The sequence below is a fragment of the Harpegnathos saltator genome, unplaced genomic scaffold, assembly GCF_003227715.2.
Source record: "Harpegnathos saltator strain DR-91 unplaced genomic scaffold, Hsal_v8.6 scaffold640, whole genome shotgun sequence".
Classification (NCBI taxonomy): Eukaryota; Metazoa; Arthropoda; class Insecta; order Hymenoptera; family Formicidae; genus Harpegnathos; species Harpegnathos saltator.
In genome coordinates this window covers 246,403-266,942 of record NW_020230472.1, presented here as the reverse complement: position 1 = coordinate 266,942, position 20,540 = coordinate 246,403, and the positions used below count along the sequence as shown (strand labels likewise).

General features: G+C 41.0%; 4 protein-coding genes across 7 annotated transcripts; 2 read left to right on the top strand and 2 right to left on the bottom strand.

The window, feature by feature from the left end:
- The first annotated feature begins 240 nt into the window (after positions 1-240).
- Elp4 (Elongator complex protein 4) lies at positions 241-2,619 on the top strand. 2 transcript variants are annotated; one of them, XM_025304705.1, is made up of 5 exons: positions 266-640; positions 714-749; positions 846-1,462; positions 1,522-1,734; positions 1,815-2,619. In XM_025304705.1, the coding sequence occupies exons 1-5, from the start codon at positions 520-522 to the stop codon at positions 1,926-1,928; spliced, it is 1,101 nt and encodes a 366-aa protein (XP_025160490.1). In that variant the 5' UTR covers positions 266-519; the 3' UTR covers positions 1,929-2,619. The 2 variants fall into 2 exon arrangements, with proteins under 2 accessions (XP_025160491.1, XP_025160490.1); XM_025304706.1 differs by lacking the exon at positions 1,522-1,734 and having other exon boundaries at positions 241-640.
- A 538-nt stretch (positions 2,620-3,157) lies between these two features.
- Positions 3,158-7,037, top strand: LOC105180852 (tetraspanin-17). The gene is made up of 6 exons (XM_011137166.3): positions 3,158-3,583; positions 3,828-4,040; positions 4,833-5,015; positions 5,555-5,767; positions 6,473-6,680; positions 6,848-7,037. The coding sequence occupies exons 1-6, from the start codon at positions 3,521-3,523 to the stop codon at positions 6,904-6,906; spliced, it is 939 nt and encodes a 312-aa protein (XP_011135468.1). The 5' UTR covers positions 3,158-3,520; the 3' UTR covers positions 6,907-7,037.
- Positions 7,038-8,786: 1,749 nt separating this feature from the next.
- On the bottom strand, positions 8,787-11,758 carry LOC105180853 (uncharacterized). 2 transcript variants are annotated; one of them, XM_011137168.3, is made up of 5 exons: positions 10,806-11,758; positions 9,878-10,441; positions 9,326-9,391; positions 9,167-9,259; positions 8,787-9,090 (listed from the first exon to the last, which is right to left on the bottom strand). In XM_011137168.3, the coding sequence occupies exons 1-5, from the start codon at positions 11,130-11,132 to the stop codon at positions 9,049-9,051; spliced, it is 1,092 nt and encodes a 363-aa protein (XP_011135470.1). In that variant the 5' UTR covers positions 11,133-11,758; the 3' UTR covers positions 8,787-9,048. The 2 variants fall into 2 exon arrangements, with proteins under 2 accessions (XP_011135470.1, XP_011135469.1); XM_011137167.3 differs by having other exon boundaries at positions 8,787-9,259.
- Positions 11,759-11,772: 14 nt separating this feature from the next.
- LOC105180854 (uncharacterized) lies at positions 11,773-13,750 on the bottom strand. 2 transcript variants are annotated; one of them, XM_011137170.3, is made up of 5 exons: positions 13,211-13,748; positions 12,388-12,942; positions 12,189-12,254; positions 12,019-12,111; positions 11,773-11,945 (listed from the first exon to the last, which is right to left on the bottom strand). In XM_011137170.3, the coding sequence occupies exons 1-5, from the start codon at positions 13,559-13,561 to the stop codon at positions 11,904-11,906; spliced, it is 1,107 nt and encodes a 368-aa protein (XP_011135472.2). In that variant the 5' UTR covers positions 13,562-13,748; the 3' UTR covers positions 11,773-11,903. The 2 variants fall into 2 exon arrangements, with proteins under 2 accessions (XP_011135472.2, XP_025160489.1); XM_025304704.1 differs by lacking the exon at positions 11,773-11,945 and having other exon boundaries at positions 12,065-12,128; positions 13,211-13,750.
- Positions 13,751-20,540: the final 6,790 nt, after the last annotated feature.

The window sequence follows — 20,540 nt, the reverse complement described above, 5'->3', positions numbered from 1 at the left end:
AACTATGAAACATTTGTGGATAATTATAAATCATAATTATATTCAGATATTTTGGTAGTTGTTCAAATAACGTTGGTAGTATTTGATAATGTAATACCTCATTGTTCACAAAGATGTCAGTAAAGTTGCACGCACAATTGTATATATATTGGTATGTTCTCTTTCTCTACACTCTTTACATTATCTTGCACTAATTCTGTTTCTTTCCTCTTTCTACTAATTTTCAATTGTGTACCTGTTTCTTTTTAAGGTTTGAAAAAGTACAGTAATAAAAAGAGCAGACCATGTGTTTTGAATGTTACAATATGAAAGATGATGATATTTTGATTTGTTGCTTGTTATGTGATTTGTTGTGAGCTTCTAGTTTTGAAAAATATGACATTTTAATAGTGTAAAATTGTTGTCACTATATTAACCCTCATTTACGCGTGTGAATAAAAATATAATTTTACAGACTGTATTATAGGTTAGAGGATTTACGAGTCCTTGTTAGAAATTTTATGATATTTAAGTAAAAAGATGGCTTCGGAGACAACAAGGCTTAAAAATAAAATTCCGTTAATAGCAGGCACAAAACCTTCTGTAAAAAATTCACAGTTGCTCATATCAACAGGAATACCTTCTTTAGATCATATGATAGGTTTGTCAACTAGTGTTATTCTTTTCCTCGAATGTAATTGTATCTTCAAAATCTTTATTAATTATTTTTTTAGGTGGAGGCTTACCCATTGGTTCGATATTTGTAATTGGTATGTATTCGAGTAAATTTTATGGTATTTAAATAGTATATATTCAATATGTAAATTACATATACATACAATTAAGAGAATATATTTTCTTTACAGAGGAAGATAAGTACGATCTGTATGCAAAAGTTATGTTAAAGTACTTTATAGCAGAAGGGATAGTCACTTCTCAGCCTGTATTAGTTGCATCACAAGATATTCAGCCTTCTAGATTAATATCTGAATTACCAGCTGTTGTAAATGATTCGGATTCACAGGCAAAAGCAATAAATTTAGAACAAATGGAAATTGCTTGGCGCTATCAAAATATGAGAGTAGTAGATTCTTCTCCTACAGGAAGTCAAGTATTTGGTCATTTTTATGACCTTACGAAATCAATGCAACATGAGGTCCTAGAACAAGCAGATATAAAGGAGTGGCACCAAGATGATCTAGAAGGACAGAACAGTATGTTTGAGAACATTGCTTATGCAGATCTATTACATACCATTCAAAAAACTTTGCATGATGGAAAGTATTCTGTCAACGAAACACCAGAGAAGAGGAAGATTTTAAGAATTGCCATTCATTCTTTGGGATCCAGATTATGGCTTTGCAACAGAATAAATTCCTCGCATCGTGATTTGTTAAAGTTTCTCTATTGCCTGAGAGCACTTTTAAGGAATTCTTATGCAGTTGGCCTGATAACGACTCCAATTAACACTTTTAACAATACTGTAAGTTTTGAAAATTTACCTCTATTTTAACAAACAAATTTACAATACATGGTTTCTAGGATGTTGTTGTCGAGAAAATCGAACACATGTCAGACATAGCAATCAGATTAGAATCGTTTGCGGGATCTGCAAAAGAGACCAATCCATTATTCAAGGATTATCACGGGCTTTTGTACATCAACAAATTATCTGCATTAAATACGTTGGCGCCTCAGTGTCCACAATTCAGGGACCTAGTATTCAAATTACGTCGTAAAAAGTTTATTATAGAAGTCAGTCAATTTTAAGGTCTATTTGTAGATATTGGTGTTGACGAGGAGAAATTCTTATATTATCTATTTATTTTTCTCAGATATTGCATCTACCGCCAGAGTTTGCAGACACGACACAACGAGAGCAAGATGACACAATAATATCGGACACAGGATGTATGAGCGGATCTCGTAAAAGTGCATTAGATTTCTAAATTTATATACTTTGTATTGAATTTAATTCAATAATAGTTATATATATTATTTAAAATTTATATTTAATAACTCGTATTTTACCTAGTGTTCTACTCATCCGCTAAGACTTATTAAAGTTAATTCTTTCAGTTATGATTATTTTTTTATGTTTATCTTTTATGAGTGCTTTGTACAAGCAAGTAGTAAACCGAATTTACACATATACGTATGTTATACCTATCCCGTTTAACGGGAAATGCATGGTGTGGCGGCTGAATTAATGTAGACAAGAGGAGATAGGCTCCGTGAACACTTACAATAATGCGCATAAAATATCTTTTTGCCGCGTTACACGGTATATGGGTTGAACCTGCAAGTCGTTTCGTATTATACTTTCATAAAGATCTCGAGCAAAATTTTGACGTCATACGATGCAAGGATTATTGTCAATTACCCTTCTAAGAACGAGTCTCTCAAGCTGCAGAAAGTTTTAATTTAATTTGTTATTATATTATATATAATTAATTTAAAATAAGATTTAATTTGTATAAATTATAAATTTTCGCGAAACTTATAACAGGCAGCTATATTAAGTTAAAATTAAACTGAAAATTAGAAAATAAGATTAGAAATCCATCTCAAATCTACTTTTGAGATATTCATGTGTGTATGAATTCAATTTTACTAACTTATAAATATCCTTTATAAATATTTCCCTTATAATGATTATGATATCTTTACAGAGTTCTTTCTCACAAGTTACGTTACAGATTTTTTCTACATGCGACGACTGACAGATTATCGACAGTGAAGCGATGTTTATACATAAATATATACATATAACTTGATCTCCAGTTATTACAAATATTTACTAATAAATTGTTTTACGAGCATTTATTAATAAGTAGTACGATTTTATACAATTGCAGAAGGTTGCTTTTACCGTAAATGCTTAATAGGCAATAGATCATATAAGAAGGACGAAATTTAAATATTTCCATGTATGTTACTTTTACGTAAACGCAAGAGAGCTGCGATAGTCTCAATATTTAACCGAGAAAACAAGATGACGTGGACAACAAATGAATTTTAGTGAAAACACGAGCGAAAGTATATTTCAATCGACTAAACGAGAATAATCGTCTGCAGCTGAAAGCTGAAAGTTCCCCTTCTTGTTAGGTGAGCCTTTACCGGGGCAAATCGTACGCGAGCCGATCACCGATACAAATGCTCGTACAGAAAACATTTTCTCCCCTCTTTTTTTCCATCCACACCTTTCTACTTCCTTCCGGTTCCGTCCGGTCGGTCGCGCATGAGGGCATGCAACGCAAGCGCGACTACGAACGCCAGAAGTGTTCCTGCGGACTCCATCCACCACGAGCACGCACGAGAGGTTTTCAGTCCGCGTACAAACGCGATCAGATCCACTTCGAAAATTGTCCGCTGAGACAGTCCGTGACTTTTTCAAATGACCTAATCGTGCGAGTGTCGGACTATTATGCGGTGCACGGAGAGTGTTCGTCGAGACTTTATGCGACAAGCAGTCACCACTGATCGCTAAAGTTATTAATCGCTGACAATTATTTCAAGTTAATATACGAAAAACGAAACCATGAAAAATAACAAAGTGCTTCCATCGCGCGCTTGCGTCTGTTGCGCGAATATAATTTTCTTGGTAAGTTGCTGTCGCCCGGTTAATTCGGAAACACGTGTAGCCACGATTTAAATTTATATTTCAATTTATATTTCAAGAATCTCGACTAACAGTGACATTTCGGGCGCAATATTTTTGCCCGATTTATTATAGACACAGGTCAGACAATTGAATGTCGGATGTTACATTACAACAAAAGAAGTTGTGTTGTCGTAGATTTGAAACTCGATGAGACTTGTAGAAGAGTATGATATTTCTTTTTCAGGTGTCGGGATTTGTGTTGATATTATTGGGAGGATTACTGTTGGCCGATGACGAGCGAATTTTACTGTCGCGTCTACTAGGAGCTGGTGACATCTATCCGGATCAGCCAATCTTCTATTACCTGGCATTCGCATTAGTTGCGTCAGGATTTCTTATCGGGCTCCTCGGATTCTGGGGAGCCTATCTCTATGATAATTGCTGCTTCACGACCTCTGTAAGAGAGATCTAAGTATAGATATAAGTTTGTAGTATCTCTTATTGAAAATTCTTCTCGGCTTTATCCTACCTTGCAGTTTCATTCGGCAATACTTCATATTTCTCGAAAACATTGCGCGATGTTTCGCGACCTCAGTTGAATTAAAAAAATTAACGCGTTTCAGGAGATTCATATTTCGCTATTATTATCGCTCGATGCAATGCATAAAAATCATTCATCGCAGTGGCTTTTCGCGCTCGTTCAGATGGAAACTTTTCTCTCTTTGTGTCGGCGACTCCACCAGATTAACGCATTAATTAATTAGAATCTGTTCGATCAACAAATTCCCTGCAGCGTAAAGCGTCTGTTCATACGTCTGTTCTACCTACGAAATACCAAATTTCCTCTACTTTGGACTCGGTCACGCGTCGTTGCCCGGAAACGGATCCGTTCGTATGCAGACACGCGCGTAAATAGAAGGAGGGCGCGTTCGAGCGCCGCGCACGTAAAAACACTAATTATGCGCTTGCGGACGAGCGAGTGTGTGTGTTGACTTGTTGAGAGAATAAATAGCAAACGACTGTCGTCAGAGTTCTTTCTCGCAGTTATCCATAATATACAAAAATTTATTCAGGATCGACGATTTTAACATTTAACATGTTGGTGTTTCGTAACTTTTGAGATTAATTGAAATATTAGAGGAGCAAACACGAATAGATTAACGAACAAGAATAATTGAATGCTCAAAAGTAATGCATGCATGAGCAATTGAATGGTTCAGGATGAAGCTTTTGGTTTTACGTCTTTTAGTACCTCGTGACTGTAATCCTACTGTTCTTCGGCGAATGCTCCGTTTGCATCATCGCGATGTTTTGGCCTCACCTGTTGGGAATGGATGTAAGACCAGCGCGTTTGATACGCGCTTTACAACGCAGCTACGCCGTTCCCGGCCGTGAGCAGTTCACAGCGGCTCTTGATCTGGCACAAACGGCAGTAAGTTTGCACAGAATCGATTGTATATTTCTATTGCAATGTAGTCTAACTATTTATTATCGAAATAAACTTTGTAATTTTATTATTTCACACTAATAATATATGCAGGTTCAAAACAGCCATTTTAATGATTTTAATTATTTAATTTTATTTAATTTAATTTTAATTTAATTTTCATTATTTTAATTTTAAACTAACTACTTATACGCGCTTTTTTTATTCATGTGTTGAGTCGCTCAAAACTTTAGTTTGATCAGTTTTTCAAATAAACTTGTCTCTGCTGCATTTAATTGAAACGAATTAATTATCAACCGAATAACCGCCGTCATTTACTACGATTTTGCGCTGACTGATTTCAGGCAGAAAATCGAATCGGTTTTTTCGGACTATCCTAATATCGCGCCTTGTTATACGAGCTGCATTGTTTGCTGCCATCGTAAACATTTATCGACATGTCACAGTGCACAGTCTGATATGTACTGCGACAAAGAAGGAAAGAAAGAGCCACCTATATATCTCTATCACCGTGACCATTACAGTTCTCCTGTTGTGGCATCAACGGAAGCAACAATTACGGCACGTCGTGGTGGCGGCTGCAGGAAGTCGGCCGAAGAGAATTAGTGGTGCCTCTCAGTTGTTGCACCCTGAATAACGCCAATGAGACGGACTCCTTCCTCAACCCTGTGCCTGCCAATCTCACTCTCTGCCAGACTCTGAACCCTGCTGAACATCAATACGCCCGACACACAGTGGTATGCGGCGATAATGAGGAAGTTATTAGCCTTCTCTGTTGCGGCCTGCCGCGGCGGCGGCGGGAATACATGCGGCCCGCTCTTCGAATCGACTCGCACAAATATGAACACACGAAGGCCCCTCCGTATCGAGCGGCAGGGGGACAAATGCTTCTTAAATATAGAATATCGACACGTTGCCGATAACGCATGGGATTTGCATGAAGCAAACAAAGCGACGCATCTCTTCTCGCCGCTGTACAAGCGCAGAGGAGGAATGTCGCTCGTGGTATTTTTATCCCATCATGATCGCGAGATCGCGTACTCTGCGCGAAAAATCGAACTTGATTCCCATTCCGAAAATCACGGTCTCTCGTTCTCGTGATATTCAGCACGCAGTTCGCATTTTTCGCGCTTCGACCGGAGAGGCTCGCGATAAAGCCGGCATGTCCTCGTGTATGTTAGGGGGAACGATCGTTCGCTGGTTAACGGCCTCCAATCTCTCCTACGGAGAACCTCCGTAGAAAGACCAAGGCTGAGAGCGAATTTATTCAAATGCGGGTGGCCGATGTGTTGAGATGCGTGTGTTCCTTTTTTTTCTTTTTATTTTTAACTCGTCCATTCTTCGGTCGTTAATTGTACCTCGGTAACAATACATTGGAGTACATTAATTTACCGATCGCGCCATCTCACGCGTATCTCGCATCTTGTTCGCTTTGCATTCAGGGTTGCCTCGAGCACATCGAGAAATGGATGCAGAATCAGGCACTGATCCTCTTGGCCATCGTACTAGCCATCATGTTTGTCGAAGTAATCGCGCTTCTCAGCGTACTCCTCGCCTGCTCGCGGGGAAAGAAGAGGAGCAAGTCGCAAACATCGACATTTACCTCCACGCAAACCCTCAGTCCGTTCGCGGAAAGTGATCATGATTTCGGTAAGAGATCAAAAGATACAAGCGAAAAATTATTCACTGATACCTTATTAATAATTCGTAATTTTTCATCATGGCATATCGGTGTATTTATAAGAAATTTTTCCAAGCTCGGCGAAAATCGAGAAAAAGAAAACACTACTATTTATGGTGCACAATTTGGTGTCTAGGCATGGGAATCGAGAACAGAATACACACGGCCGGAACGACTTTCGGTGTGAAGTCATGAAGATGGCTAGAGGGCGGCGAAGGGCGACAGGCTATCGACAAGGATACGAATAAGCGAGAAACTATTAGCGACGATTCCAAGTACAGCATCTTAGTACCAAGCGGCAAGAGCATAATCGAGGAATGGCGGAATCCCCCCGAGTACACCGAAGATACGCTAAGGAGCGATCGAGCGTACGAGGAGCGTGCGATTGACGTCGAGGTCGATCATCGTCCTTGGGATTTTCCAAAAAGATCCCCGCAGATCTCGGCGCCGCCGCCGAGGGCAACTAACGACGACGCGAGCGCGAAGCCGCTCAACGACGACAAGCTCGTCAAGATCAAAAGGCCTCAAGGCGGCGGTACGGTTCGAAGCATCCCCATCAAGGATTACCAGGCGTCGATCGCGCACAACTTTGGAACACTGAGGCGATCGGTGGCACCTCAGCTGCAATTCGAGTCCCTCGTCTCCGAGCCGGAGAAGAGCGTTTACGCGACGTCGAAGAGGAAAATACCTGCGACCGGTAACCTCCAGCACCGAACCGCGTCCCAAATTACCGCCTCGCAGATTGAACATCATCAAGGCAACGTTCCGAGGAGGAGATTGTTTTGCCACTTTTGCGACAGTCAACGCGACTGTTATTGCGTTGACATCGACACAATAGACAAGGATACCGAGGACAACGAGTGTCTCAACAAGATGGAGGAGCAACGATCGCGAGACGGTTCCGATATAGACGAATATTTCCGCAGGAGCTCTCGGAGGAGACTCGCCTCGAACAACCAGCGAGCCTCGAGACGTGCGTGCGTTTCTTCTTCGCGAAGAGATGCGACCATGACAGCTGACGTGAGGAACGAGAAGACCGCGAATGTGATGGAGGGTCACGTTGGCCAGAAGATATCTGCTTACGAGCAGAATGCTCGACGTAGTCTGCGTGGCTCCAAGTATCGATCAGTTCTCGAGTTGAAAGGACACCGGACCATTGGCGTACCGTTGGTAGGTATGCACAACGCCTGCGGCTTACCCGTCGTGGCGACCTGGCAGGATCACGGTATCCTGGAGCCGCTGCGCATGAGTCGCAGGATAGTGAGCACTATAGGACCCATCTACAAGAGTCCTCGCACGCTTCCAAACGTGCGACGACGAAACCAGCCGAAGAGAAAGGCGCCGCAGCCGGATTGCGCGGTGATCACCATGAGGGACGTCGATCGCAGTATCAAGAGGTCGACGACAAAATCGATGGCGCATTTGAATGCGGCTAATGGCGGACTGTCCAAGAAGAAACACCGCCGCTCGTCGTTCACCGCGTCGAGAGTAGGGTCGTTATCCTCGAAGAACTCCTTCAAGAAGAAAACTGCCAGACCCTCCAGAAGGCATGGGATCAAAGTCCGCTCGTTGGTGGATACTTTTGGTAGGAAGTCGGTCAAAACGAGCAGCGCGAAACGGACGACCCTATACGCGAAGGACGACGGGGAAGAGGCTGTCCAAGTTTTGAAAAATTTATGTTTGAACCCTCTGGCGCGCACCAATTCGGAGACGGAAATGATGTGGTGAAGCGAGGATGCTAAAATTCATGTGGATTACTGTCCTGTTCCAATTCGCGAATTGATATTTTCGAATGAAGGTAGAACGAGAGAGAAACGATTGTGTGCTGCCGTTTGATGAACAGGTGCCTTTTCGATGCATTATTCACTTAGTTGTTTTAATAATAAAACTAGACATGTGACACGATGAGGGAGTATGAGAAAGTTTTTTATTCATTCGTGGTTTAAATTGTATTTTTAATGACTACCTTTTACACGTATATATTTGTTTCGTTTCTCGTGTATTCGTATATTCGTATATTCGTATATTCGTATATTCGTATATTCGTATATTCGTATATTTGTATATTCGTATATTCGTGTATAACTTAATTACGCGCGCGTGTGTGGTATTATGTAAATAGAATATTTATCCAATATGATATTGATGTATTGAATTTTATGTTCGAAATCTTTTTTGTAATAAATAGAATCCTTGCTGCCCTCATTTACGTAACGTTATCTGTGTTAATTTTATCTAACGTATATGTGTGCGATACACTGCGACACATGCACGAAGCTTTCTCTCTTTGCGACGTTTCCTTTTCCGATATGTCTTCTTCAGCTCATATTGCAAAGCTTATATTATTATTGTTATAAACGTTGTCACCGTAGAAAATATCTGAAACAACGAAAGAATTCGCAGAAAAATATTTTTTAACGGCGTAATCGCGTAAATCGAGTAAGGATTCATTTACCGAGAGAAAAAGCGTTAAATCCAGAATAAAAAATTGAGCGGCTGTGAAGCAAAATCTTGCGTGATAGAAATATAGCATCATTTCGGTTTTGTCCTGAAATTGATCAATATATTGTTAAACGATTGGTAGATCTGCTAGTTTTATAAACCTGAAACTTACCATGCGGCATTTCGCGTTTTGAAAAGACAGCCCATATTTCTCTATATTTTCCTCGACGCGATTCGCCTGTAATAATAATAATAATAATAATAATAATAATAATAATAATAATAATAATAATGACAATACTATATGAGATGATTGAGAGTACAGACGCATCTATGGTATATATCGCATACAAAACGAAACGAGTCATCGAATAATCAAGCATTTTTCTGAATTTACGTGCAACAAGCGACGGCATGGTGCGCGGAAAAATCGTCTTAACCCGTAACTGCTGTTCTCCGGTCAATTTGACCATTGCACTATTTGAAATTTAAATAACGCAGTTAATTTTCTAGTTGCGTATTCATCCGTCAGTGTATTTTCTTACATTCTGAATGTCAGTCGACTGATGTACGCGCAGTTGTGTGATCGTGATCGTGTTATTTGTCAAGATATTCATCAATTCCATTTCCTACCGGTCAATTTGACCGGTGAACAGTGTGCGGGTACTTAAAATGGCTTCACAGCAGTTACGGGTTAAATAACGGGAGATAGCCCTCTGTTCACCTCCAGAGTCGTGCAGTGGTACGTCGTGAATAAGAAAATGGCTTGAAAGAATAAATCCAATATCGTCACCATCGCATTATTGTCCTCTATATCATCTATGAACAGATATATAACCGAAACGAATTCCAGCAGTATGGACGAGAAGGTCGTCAAGGTGCCTATGCCGTACAAATTGTTTATCAGCTCGGCGCTGTCGATGAGCACGCCGTGCAAATAGCGCACATCGTAAACTGTGATTTCGCCCGGCGATCCGGTCACCGGTAACTGCGACACGTGCGGCACTATCGTCTCGTTCAAATGACGGAAACGTTGGCGTATCAAGTCGAGATATATGACGGTGATGAAGACGCAATAAGTGCCGATGATGGTAGGAATGATCATCTCGAATATCGCCCTCAGCAATGCCGCCGTTCCTTGTTCTATATCCACGCTGATGTAATACGTCTTCATAGTTAGTGTGACGAGCGTGTACGCGAAGCACAACCATATAAATATGTATTTGTCCTTCCTGCGGTGTCCCAATATCGTCGCTTTGTCGTCGTACGCCTCGAGCTTGTCGGAAAACTACGACAATTATGCACGAGAAAAATATCATCCCACTGCTGAGAAAGAGCGGTTGCTTTAGACAGTTTACTTTCCTTCTTCCAAGTAATGGTTATTTCAAGCAAAGAATATTTATTCTTCCCTCATAACAATCTCCGTATATATGTATTTGTGACAAATTTTAGAAAACTGAACTTACTAGGATTTGGAATAAGTTTTAACAAAATTTCGCGCTTACAGTCGCTTCGCGGATGCGGACCTGTGAGACACTGGAAACAACTCACGCTCATTTGAATGCTGATCACTTTCAAGACGTTGTTACACGTGAGACCTCGCGCTTTCCGCTACGTCTAATTGCAATTTGCTATTTTACGAGTACACTCACCGTAGTGATAGCTCGACAACGAAAGACCGCCACGAAGTGGTAAGGTAGCAACGAGACGAAGAAGACGTCATATCGCAGGATGTTGAGGAAGAAAAGCGTTCCGACCGTATCAGCAGACGACATGGTGTACCATCTATAATGGTTCATACCTGTGTACGAACAGTGGAACAATATCCATAACGCACAGTAACAACGGCTCCAGATACTGCCTGGCCTGAGCCGACCGTTCACCAATTTGCAAGAGATCAAACCCATCGTTTTCTTTGTTATTATCAGAAACTTGAGGTTTTGAAAAGGCGTCATCGTCGGCGAGGTCAATCTCATCATGACGAGGAACGCTACTGCCAAATCGTCCGACTATTTTGAAGAAGCTCGTTACCGGCGACTGAAGCGAAGCTGGTCGATTCGCGGAGTATCCTAATGACCGCCGACGTGCTGATGCGACCGAGTTCCATATTGATCATCGCTTTTTTCCTATCCGTTTTTCCTCTCTTTCTTTCGTGCGCCGCCGAGCCTGAAATTACGTTCCAGCGAAACGGTGCAACCAGTGCGATGGCAGACAGCGATTAGGATTGTCTGACAAAGCATCGACACAATCGCGTTAACGACGATCGTCGGAATCGCGCGCATAACATTGTGAATCCATTTGCGACGCGTTAGCTAATAAATGTAACGCAGCGACATTAATCTTACTAACGATACGCGCCGCATTATGGTCCTGTTCCACATCGAATCACGCGAGGCTCGTGCCGACGTATAAAAAAGTCGATACATAGAAGCGCGACTGTTTTTATTTCATTACGCTCGCGAGGAATTTATGTCAACGCTGCTATCAATTCCACACCGGGCTATTACAGAGTGGACCGGCGATTAAATCCAAAGTACGCACTTTGTACACCTTATGAATTCTTTATATTCACCGTGAGAAAGAACGATGCACGTTAATAACACAATAATACAATATTCGTATCTATAATCTTATTTTTAATTTTTAATTTTTTAATCTTATTTTTAATCTTATTTTTAATTTTTTTTCGATATTTATCGTGAGAAGGAACGGCACACGTTAAGAGAAATATATATTTAGGGGCCGGGAGATTATATCAGTATTATGAAATAAGTAGTTATCGCCGCGACAATCTGAAAACGAAGCCATCGTCAATGTTAACTCCGCAGTTAACTTAATTCGCAAGCAAGACGAGGGAATACTCACGGACTGAAACAGCGGCAGATCGATCGTGAAGAAGCCCGCCGCCTCGAAAGACACTTGATTGTGCAAGAAATATGTGAAAACGTCAATTTTCACCTGCAACGAGAGAGAACCTGCAACGATTGAAAAATCACGCGAGAAACATTTGTTTCTTACGAAATATTCGCACTTACCATCGTTTCCCCCGAGCTAACAAGCCTGCACATGTCTTCGTTTAAGACGCAAGCGATCCTGTTCGCCTGGAACGCGCAAACGTTTAGAACGACGAATGTGTTACGAATGTGAATATTAATTATCGGTGGTCTCAAGGCGAGAGAGAGAGAGAGAGAGAGAGACTCATTTACGGACAAATTCGTGATTCAACTTGCGTACCTCCTGGGTCGTGTAGTGACACATCGTGCACAGAGCAAACACCTGCAAGATCCCAGGACATACTAAAGCGCAGGCCAGGATCAGTGGCTTCTGCCGAAAAGCACGAATGTTCGCAACAACGTGTATCATGAGCGAGGCGAACCACATCAACATAGGATTATTGTACATGTTGCAAAAAGCCTGCTGAGCGTCGTACAGCATCGAGTGGAGGGTTTTGACATCCAGGACCTTGATCGCGTTCGAACCGTGTCGCTTCTCGTCCCACGACACGCTCGGCGCGATCTTCCTGTTCAGATGCCTGAAACGTTCTAACAGCAAATACAGCATGAGAGACTTGCCGAGAGTGCCGCACATGTGCATGATGGTCGTGAAGATATCCGAAAGTATCATGAAGAACATGATGTCGTTCGTTATCTCGCTTGCGATCACGCTCGCGAGCATCAGGTTGATAACGAACGTCGCAAACGTGGCGATCGAGAGTATCCACAAGTGATCTTGCCTCGTGTTCTTCATCCGCGCAACTTCGCTGTCATAACTGTCCAGTCGATCGAAAAACTGTGAAGCGGAGATTTATTTATCGAAGAGTGATGGAGGAAAAGAGAGAGAGAGAGAGAGAGAGGGAGAGAAAGAAATAGAAAAAGAAGCGGTTAAGATTTGGGACGAGGGTTGTAATTATTTATTTTTGTGACTTTTACGCAAGATGCGAATTGCGAGGTCTGTTTAAAAAGGAACGAAGTAAAGCACAAGATTAAACGAATCGGGATTTTTAGAGAATGAATATTAATTTGAGCTACCTTGCATTTTGTTTCGTCGTATTGTTTACCTTAACGACGCTATCTTGCGCGGTGTAAGCGGCGATGACGTTGACTCCGAGACTTGCATATCCTATTAAATGCTTCGTAAACTCTATCGTTAGTGTTATTTGGATGGATTCACCTTTCGCGAAGTAACACAGTAGAAAACATACGTGTGATACGTATAAGCTCAACCAAAAGACGCAAATACCGTAAATGGGCCAAGAGCAACGTTTCACGCGTCCCTTTGTAATTTCGTTGGCAAACATCCCGCATAATTTGATTAACAACAGGAATGGTTTAATGCGGTTTGCGCATCCTCCGTGAGATGCGCGATACCGCTTCGACACAAATCCGTTTTCCGCACGTAAAAATTTCATTTCCCTCGGAATATTTGGCGATGGTAGCTCTTTGATATTTATTATCTTCAATATTTAATATATCACGTCACAGATATATTAATCACTCCGTACGTGGAAAAGACGCGTTACCGCGATTGAACAGACCTGAACTGTCTCGTGGTTCGTATGAAACTGTCGGTGATCAATTGACCACCCACGTTCGTTGATCATCGTCACGCCTTCGTGTTTTTGCAGTAGTTGCTGACGTAAATAAAGGGTTGAAGATAAATTAGTAGCTTATCATAAATTTATCTTTAAACACATGTTGTTAGTTCGCATTTAGATGATTCTTACTGTTAAAATAGTAATGGATTTTATAAAATATCATTAAATTACTACTTCAATAAATTCTGTATAAAAACATTCAAAAGAAATGTATGAATAATGAAGAAATTCGGGCTTTCTCTGTATTAAGATCCGCATTACCTACTATATTGTAAAGTATATAATGTGTTTTGATATACTGCATAGCATATATTGTTATAGATTGAACGTGCAATAATTTATGAAAATTCAAGATTTTACTTTCGAGTTTAAATGCATAAATTTGAATTTAAAGTATTATTTTTATGATTTACGGTTATCCCAATATTTATATATTCTATCAAATATTTTTATAAAACTATATTTTTATAATTATTATTTACTATGATTTGATACAAAATTTATCGACAGAAGATTACTACTAGTCGGAGAACTGTCTCGTATACGCATTCTATAAGTACGGTCTTTGCTCGTCGTAGTTCGTCGCTTTCTTGGCTAAATTTGTGTGACCACCATAAGGGCTTGAAGGAACTACCAAAAGGACTCGAAGGTAATAGAAGAAGAATGACATTACCGATCTCTTCTATTTTTATATAAACATCTGAAAATTCTATTAATAAATATTAATTTTATAATTCAGAATATTTTAATCTTACGTCAATATGTATACAAACTTGGAATAAAGTATATCAAATACTTTTATTAAACAGTATTTCTGTAGTTATCATCTGCGTCTATTCGATACAAGATTTACCGATAGGAGATTATTCAAAATCTAAATTTTCGTATTCTCTAAATTTTGTAAGACTGACGATCTTTATTCTCGTGTTATCGGTGACTTTATTAAAAATTTGCAATTTTTTTCAACTATTGCAGACTCGTGGTAAGGTCGGCAAGTTACCGTGACGCATGCAGACGTACCGTTATATCGATTATTGAAAGATTTTATAACTCGACGGCACCATTTTATACTTTAAACGGGAACATTGTTATAATCTGTGTTGCAATGTACAATGTTTAGATTTATCAATAAGTTGTACTATTGCTGCGAATAATTGACATTGTTACAGAAGCGTTATCAACTATAAAGGATTAAATTCGTAATTCTATTTAAAAGCCACAAATATTAGGACCTTGTCATTTAACGTTTGCGGGAACGAATGCATATCCCGAAGACTCGCAATAATTCTTATTTTTATAAAAGAAATTGTTCTGTGTTGACGTATGTGACAAAAGCATGAAATCGTAGGAAGGAAGAAGGAAGGTAGGAAGGAAGAATGTAGCAACTGGATTGCGCAATAGCATCGATGAAAATTACACTCTGGGATAGAATAAATAAGAAGCCCCAACCTCCCTTCGGCCATCTCCTTTCGATCTCTTGCGACGAAGCATTTAAATGTCAGATTCGAAAATCTTGTCTCCGGATGAGTGGTTGTTCGGGGGCAGTCGATACATTCTTATTTCCATACAAAGCCTTTCAATTTCCCTACTGAGCCTTTGATATTTTGCAGGACGAGGGTCCCTTTGCCCATACTGCACGTCTCGCGCGTCTCCGCTGAGCCTCCGCACCGCGACTTCGATCCCTCCCTTGTTCCCATTGATCCCGTGGCCCGGGATTTCCTCCTTTCGCGCGGGGGAAATTATGTAAACTGCCATAATGTGAACCGGATCGAGAATTCACGGAGGCTCGCGAGCACGGACGCCAACATTTCGAGAACGCAAAAAATGACCACGCACGCCACGTTTGCCGATTGATTTTCGTCGTTGTTAGATGGCTACGAGTGCGCGACTTGAGATCTTCCTTTGATCGACGCACAAAGCCACCACTCCATAATGTGTACGCGAAGTAAGTTTCAGGCAGAGCTCGCCACGTATGGCGCGACCGGACATTGTCAATTGTGAAGATGGAGATTCGTCTCAGCAATCGCCCGAAAGGATTTTCTCGAAGGGAGAAATTTTCTTCTTCGCGATCTTGATGTCTCTTTCAGAGGGTCGTGTTAGTCGGTGAAAGCACAATGATCCCTCCCAAATTGTCAAATGCCACGTCGTTTAGTTGCGGGCACTTTGCAATGATGTATGATTCACTCACGCTGAAGAGCTAAGCCGTTACTAAACTGTGTCATTTTTGCAAGATCATAATGAATAGCATAGACCGACGTCAGTTACGCATTAGGCAATTTGTTCCGTACTCCATTTTTATTTGTGCGTGGTGGAAGGAACTTTTGTGGAAAACCCTTTTTGGCGAACTGTCGTCGCCACCGATGACGAATGATTAATTTTCGACGCTGCGTACGTTTGACATAGACATAGTTCTTTGACGGAGTCGCGCTCCTTTATTTTGATTTTTTTTTAATAATTAAAAATTCCTACAATTTTATTCCTCTCTTTGCCTTTTTTAAGAATTATATCGATTTTATATTTATTTCTATGATGAGGAGTAACATAAATTTCATAGTTACTCGTTTCCATCGTCCTGACGGATACTATTGGTCCATCATGGTTACTGCTTCAAGATTCGTCATATTTTATGGCAGATAATGCCACAATAGCAAAAGTGTCAAGATGCAGGTGCATCGCAATTCCAACGAGAATAGCAGTGGTCTTTGGTACGGTCAAAGATCGTTGAGGCCGACGCGACAATGTTGTCGCGTCCTGCGGTTTTCTCGAACGTTCATTGATTCCCGTTGTGTCGTCACGTTGTGACGATAATGGATCCTGTCCAGCAGTCCTGCTCGGACTGCAAGCGAACATTCTGCCAGCAAGATAAATCGATCGCGAGCAATGCAAATGATGAGATGGAGCGGCCGCAGTCGGCTGAATGAAAGCCCATTACGAGGATCTTCGAGGACATCTTCTTGGTGGCGTGCGCGAGAGGAGGCCGACGGGGTGAGTGGGTGCCGTAGGGGAGAATGAGGTAACATTGTGTCGGTGAAAGTTGGGTGAAGTGACACTCCAGATAAATATCCTGCCGGCGTTACACGCCGGGAGGATCTCCGGGGCTGCTGGACAATTCTGTTTTCCTGTTTCTCTTCACGGGATATTGTTCCGTAGTGTCATCCCGCTCTCTCTGTTTCACTTATCCGTGTTTCTCGATGATCAATTCACGACGACAATTCTGACGGCTCTGGGATAGCTTATACCGGATCAGTCAAAAAGTTCGTTCAATTTGAGTTCGTGTGTCGTGTTCAGTTCAGAAGAAAATTATGATTCACACTAGAGAGATTTGCATAAGAGAGAAATGAGCGAATCAGCGTTCAGTCAGAATATCACATGGAAAATGGAAAGAAAAAAACTCTATTGGATCAAACATATGTTTTATCTAAGATCAACGCCTCTCTCTCTCTCTCTCTCTCTCTCTCTCTCTCTCTCTCTCTCTACTTTTCTAGAAGATACAGGAAATCTGTGGATTTATTCATATCTGCAGATGTATTCATAATAATATCTCAACAGAGACGGCTGATTGCAACTCAGTTCAATTTGACAGCCTATCCTTTTTGGTTCTATAAAAATCCTTATTTGACCAAACGTAAAATTATCTCCTTCTTACCCTTTTTCTCTCCTTCCTATCATTTCCACCTCTCCATTTATTTTTTCTGTAAGCATGTAGCTTACTTTTGTCGAAGAACAATCAAGTTTTAAAGTGTTCTTCTTCTCTCTGAAGAAATGAACTAAAATATTCACAAAACGTTGAAAACAAATTCACGAAGACAAGGTACCAAGCTAGAAGCCAAGGCGAGCCTCATTCCACCAAAGCCTCAAATATTAGGTTCAAATATCAAATCGAGAGTAATGTTGTTTGTGATCCTTTGCCGATATTCTGTAGCATTCGCATACCTCTGCCGTAGGAGATAAAGTGGTTCATTGTCGAAGGAAGCAGAAAATCGAGCTATAAATATTTTGATCGACCCGATGAGGTTGTTGAAATATTAGATGATAACGTTTTCTTTCTTACTACCATGTAAAATCAAGCTACTAAACGTGTATAATTCGTCACTAATCACTTTCAACAACACGTTAGATCGGAGATTCAGCATTCACGTTTTAGTGGTCACCACTAAGGCTATTGCCAGAAATCGGGGATAATAAGACAAATGGCCGGTCAAAACTCATAAAAGGACTTGCTTTCTGCAGCCGTTGACCGACCGAGAGAGAGAGAACAGGGTAAAATTCTACAGATGTCGACGTTGCACCATATTATATACATAAATTCTCCTTTTCGACGTGCAGCCCCCTTGTTGGGTTTCCTTCTTTCTTTTTCGGTGAATCGTACAAAATTGCGTTGTAGAGCCACGCTTGACCGAAGAACGAACCAGGACGTACCGAGAAAGGATCTAAAGATCTTATATCTACGTAACTCTGATTTTGTTAGCCATATATGAGAGTTACTAAAAATTGCGGTAAACATTAATAATTTCTTAACAATTTCTAGCAACTTGTGTATCCAGCCGTTAAAATCCTACCGAATTATGGCATGGCGAACACAAGTCTTTGAAACAGAAACAAACTAGTTTGTTATTCTACTTTGATTATTCAAATGTGTAGCTCTCGTTTTGCTCGTTATATTTTGTAGCGAAATAAACTGCACTAATTGTCACATTCTTGCACTGCTAGATGATGTGGCAAAAAATCGGAAAAAAGATTTTATATGAAAGAAAAAATTATTTTCTCGATCTTTTCGATCCGTGCAGCGGCACTAGAAAGTTACGCGCTAAGTTGTTTCTTTCATTCCTAGGGGAACTAGTTTCATTCTTTTCCCAGAAGACTTCTAAAAGGATTCACAATTCTTTTGGTTAGATGCCGCAGTATTTGACCGCAGTCTTCATCACTGAACAAGAATTTCTATTTAGACCCCAACACATAGATTATAATATTCTTTCAAAATACAGACGGATGACGAAGAAGACAAATTGAGAACACCAGCTGAGAGTGACGTTATAAATTATTGGAAACTAGCAGGAACTTAATCCCTTCTTTCACTCGCTAAATTCCGTCGTGCCTCGGTTCGTGCCGATTCGTGCGGACTTGTGCTGGGCGTTTAAGAAGTCGGACGATCCGTCGGCGAAATTTTCCGTTGAGAGTAAGTCAAGCGCGAAGCAAATGCACGCCCAAATATCCGCCCTTAAATCCTGTTGATGTCTCCGGCCTGCGGATTACTCGGTAATTTCATTTAGACCCGCGAAGCCGGATCGCCGTTCGTGCTCGTGAAAAGATGCGAGAGGCCGCGAGGAGTCGCAGGAGTCGCAAGGATTTGCGCGACGGTACCAGTGATCTACCCGACGAAATGGATGTCACGAATCAGCGTACGCATCGTCGGGCTTGTCGCTCCACAATGCTAATATTTGGACACGCAAGGAGCGAAAGGCTTGCGCGGCCTTTTCTCCAATTCCCTAGCAAACAGTCCTCTATCTCATTCAACGACCAATACGACCAATGCGACCGGTCGACTCTGTCGGATTTCTGTCCCTCGTTGCTCCTCTGTGCAGCGAACCACCGTCTATAGTCTAATCCGACTGCATAAAGCACCAAACGCGGCCGTCGCTTTCCGACGGGGATACGCAATTGCCGTTAACGATCAGCTATTGAAGCCCGATACGATTCCGAGTCCCATTCAGATTTCCTTGCCGAAAAACAGCGGAGTGAATCGCCGGCGCGGGCGCTCCGCCGGTGTCTATCGTTCACGCTTCACCGAACATTTTGTAGCTTCCTTCGCGCACGCGAGCAATCTCCAACACGCCTCCGGAACGCGCGCGCCATATGCTAGCCGCAGATTCTTCATCGTTCACGATAATTTGCGAAACCATCCCGTCGCGGTAATGAACCTCCCGGCGCGTGCGCTGGTACTATATACACACAGAATATTTTTCTTCAACACTATATACATATAGGATGCTGCGCTAATATAATTCATTAGACTTGTATTGATCGTACACTTTTTTTTCTTCGTCTCCATTAACGGTTACTCGATTCCCAACATTTTAGCAGAAGAGATTAAAATGTACACAAAGAGTTTTCGCAATATACACGTGCGATATAGTTCACATCACGTTAACGTTTCGTCCAAGTAAGCATATAGTTACCAAAAACAATACTTAAACATAGTTTAATTGAATCTTTAAATATTTATTAATATTAAAGCAATACACGAGGAAAAATATGTTTACACTATATAGTATGACAATATTTTTTCTCTCGCAACGCAATTGAAAATCCTTCTTTCTCAAATTTAATTGGATTTTTAATTGGAAAAGTTCCATATTTAAAAAAAAATATTATTTCTATATAATTTTATTTTTCATCCTTTAAATTTTCTCTCGTGATTACGACCGAGTTTCTTGACCACTGCGGATTTACGGTTAATGCAGAAGCTGTCAAACGTAGTCAACGTCCACGGCGGAATTCCGGGCTGGAGAACTTCTTTTTTTGGCCGTGTAAATCGAGTTTCCAGGGAGACGCAAAAAATTAAGGACCCTTATGTACTGGTTCGATTCAAATTGATCTGGCCGCTCGTTTCTGCTTTTTCCTTCCTCATTGTGGTTCGCACGCGGTAACGTTACGCTGGTCCTCGTATCGGATTACATCGGAAAGAATTGTATAAGTACTGTTATATAAGAAATATTTTTTGTGTATTTCCGCGTGTGCATAGCGCGTGAGGAAGCTTTCTCGCGCAGAGAAATCCTTTGGGAAAACGTTGCCT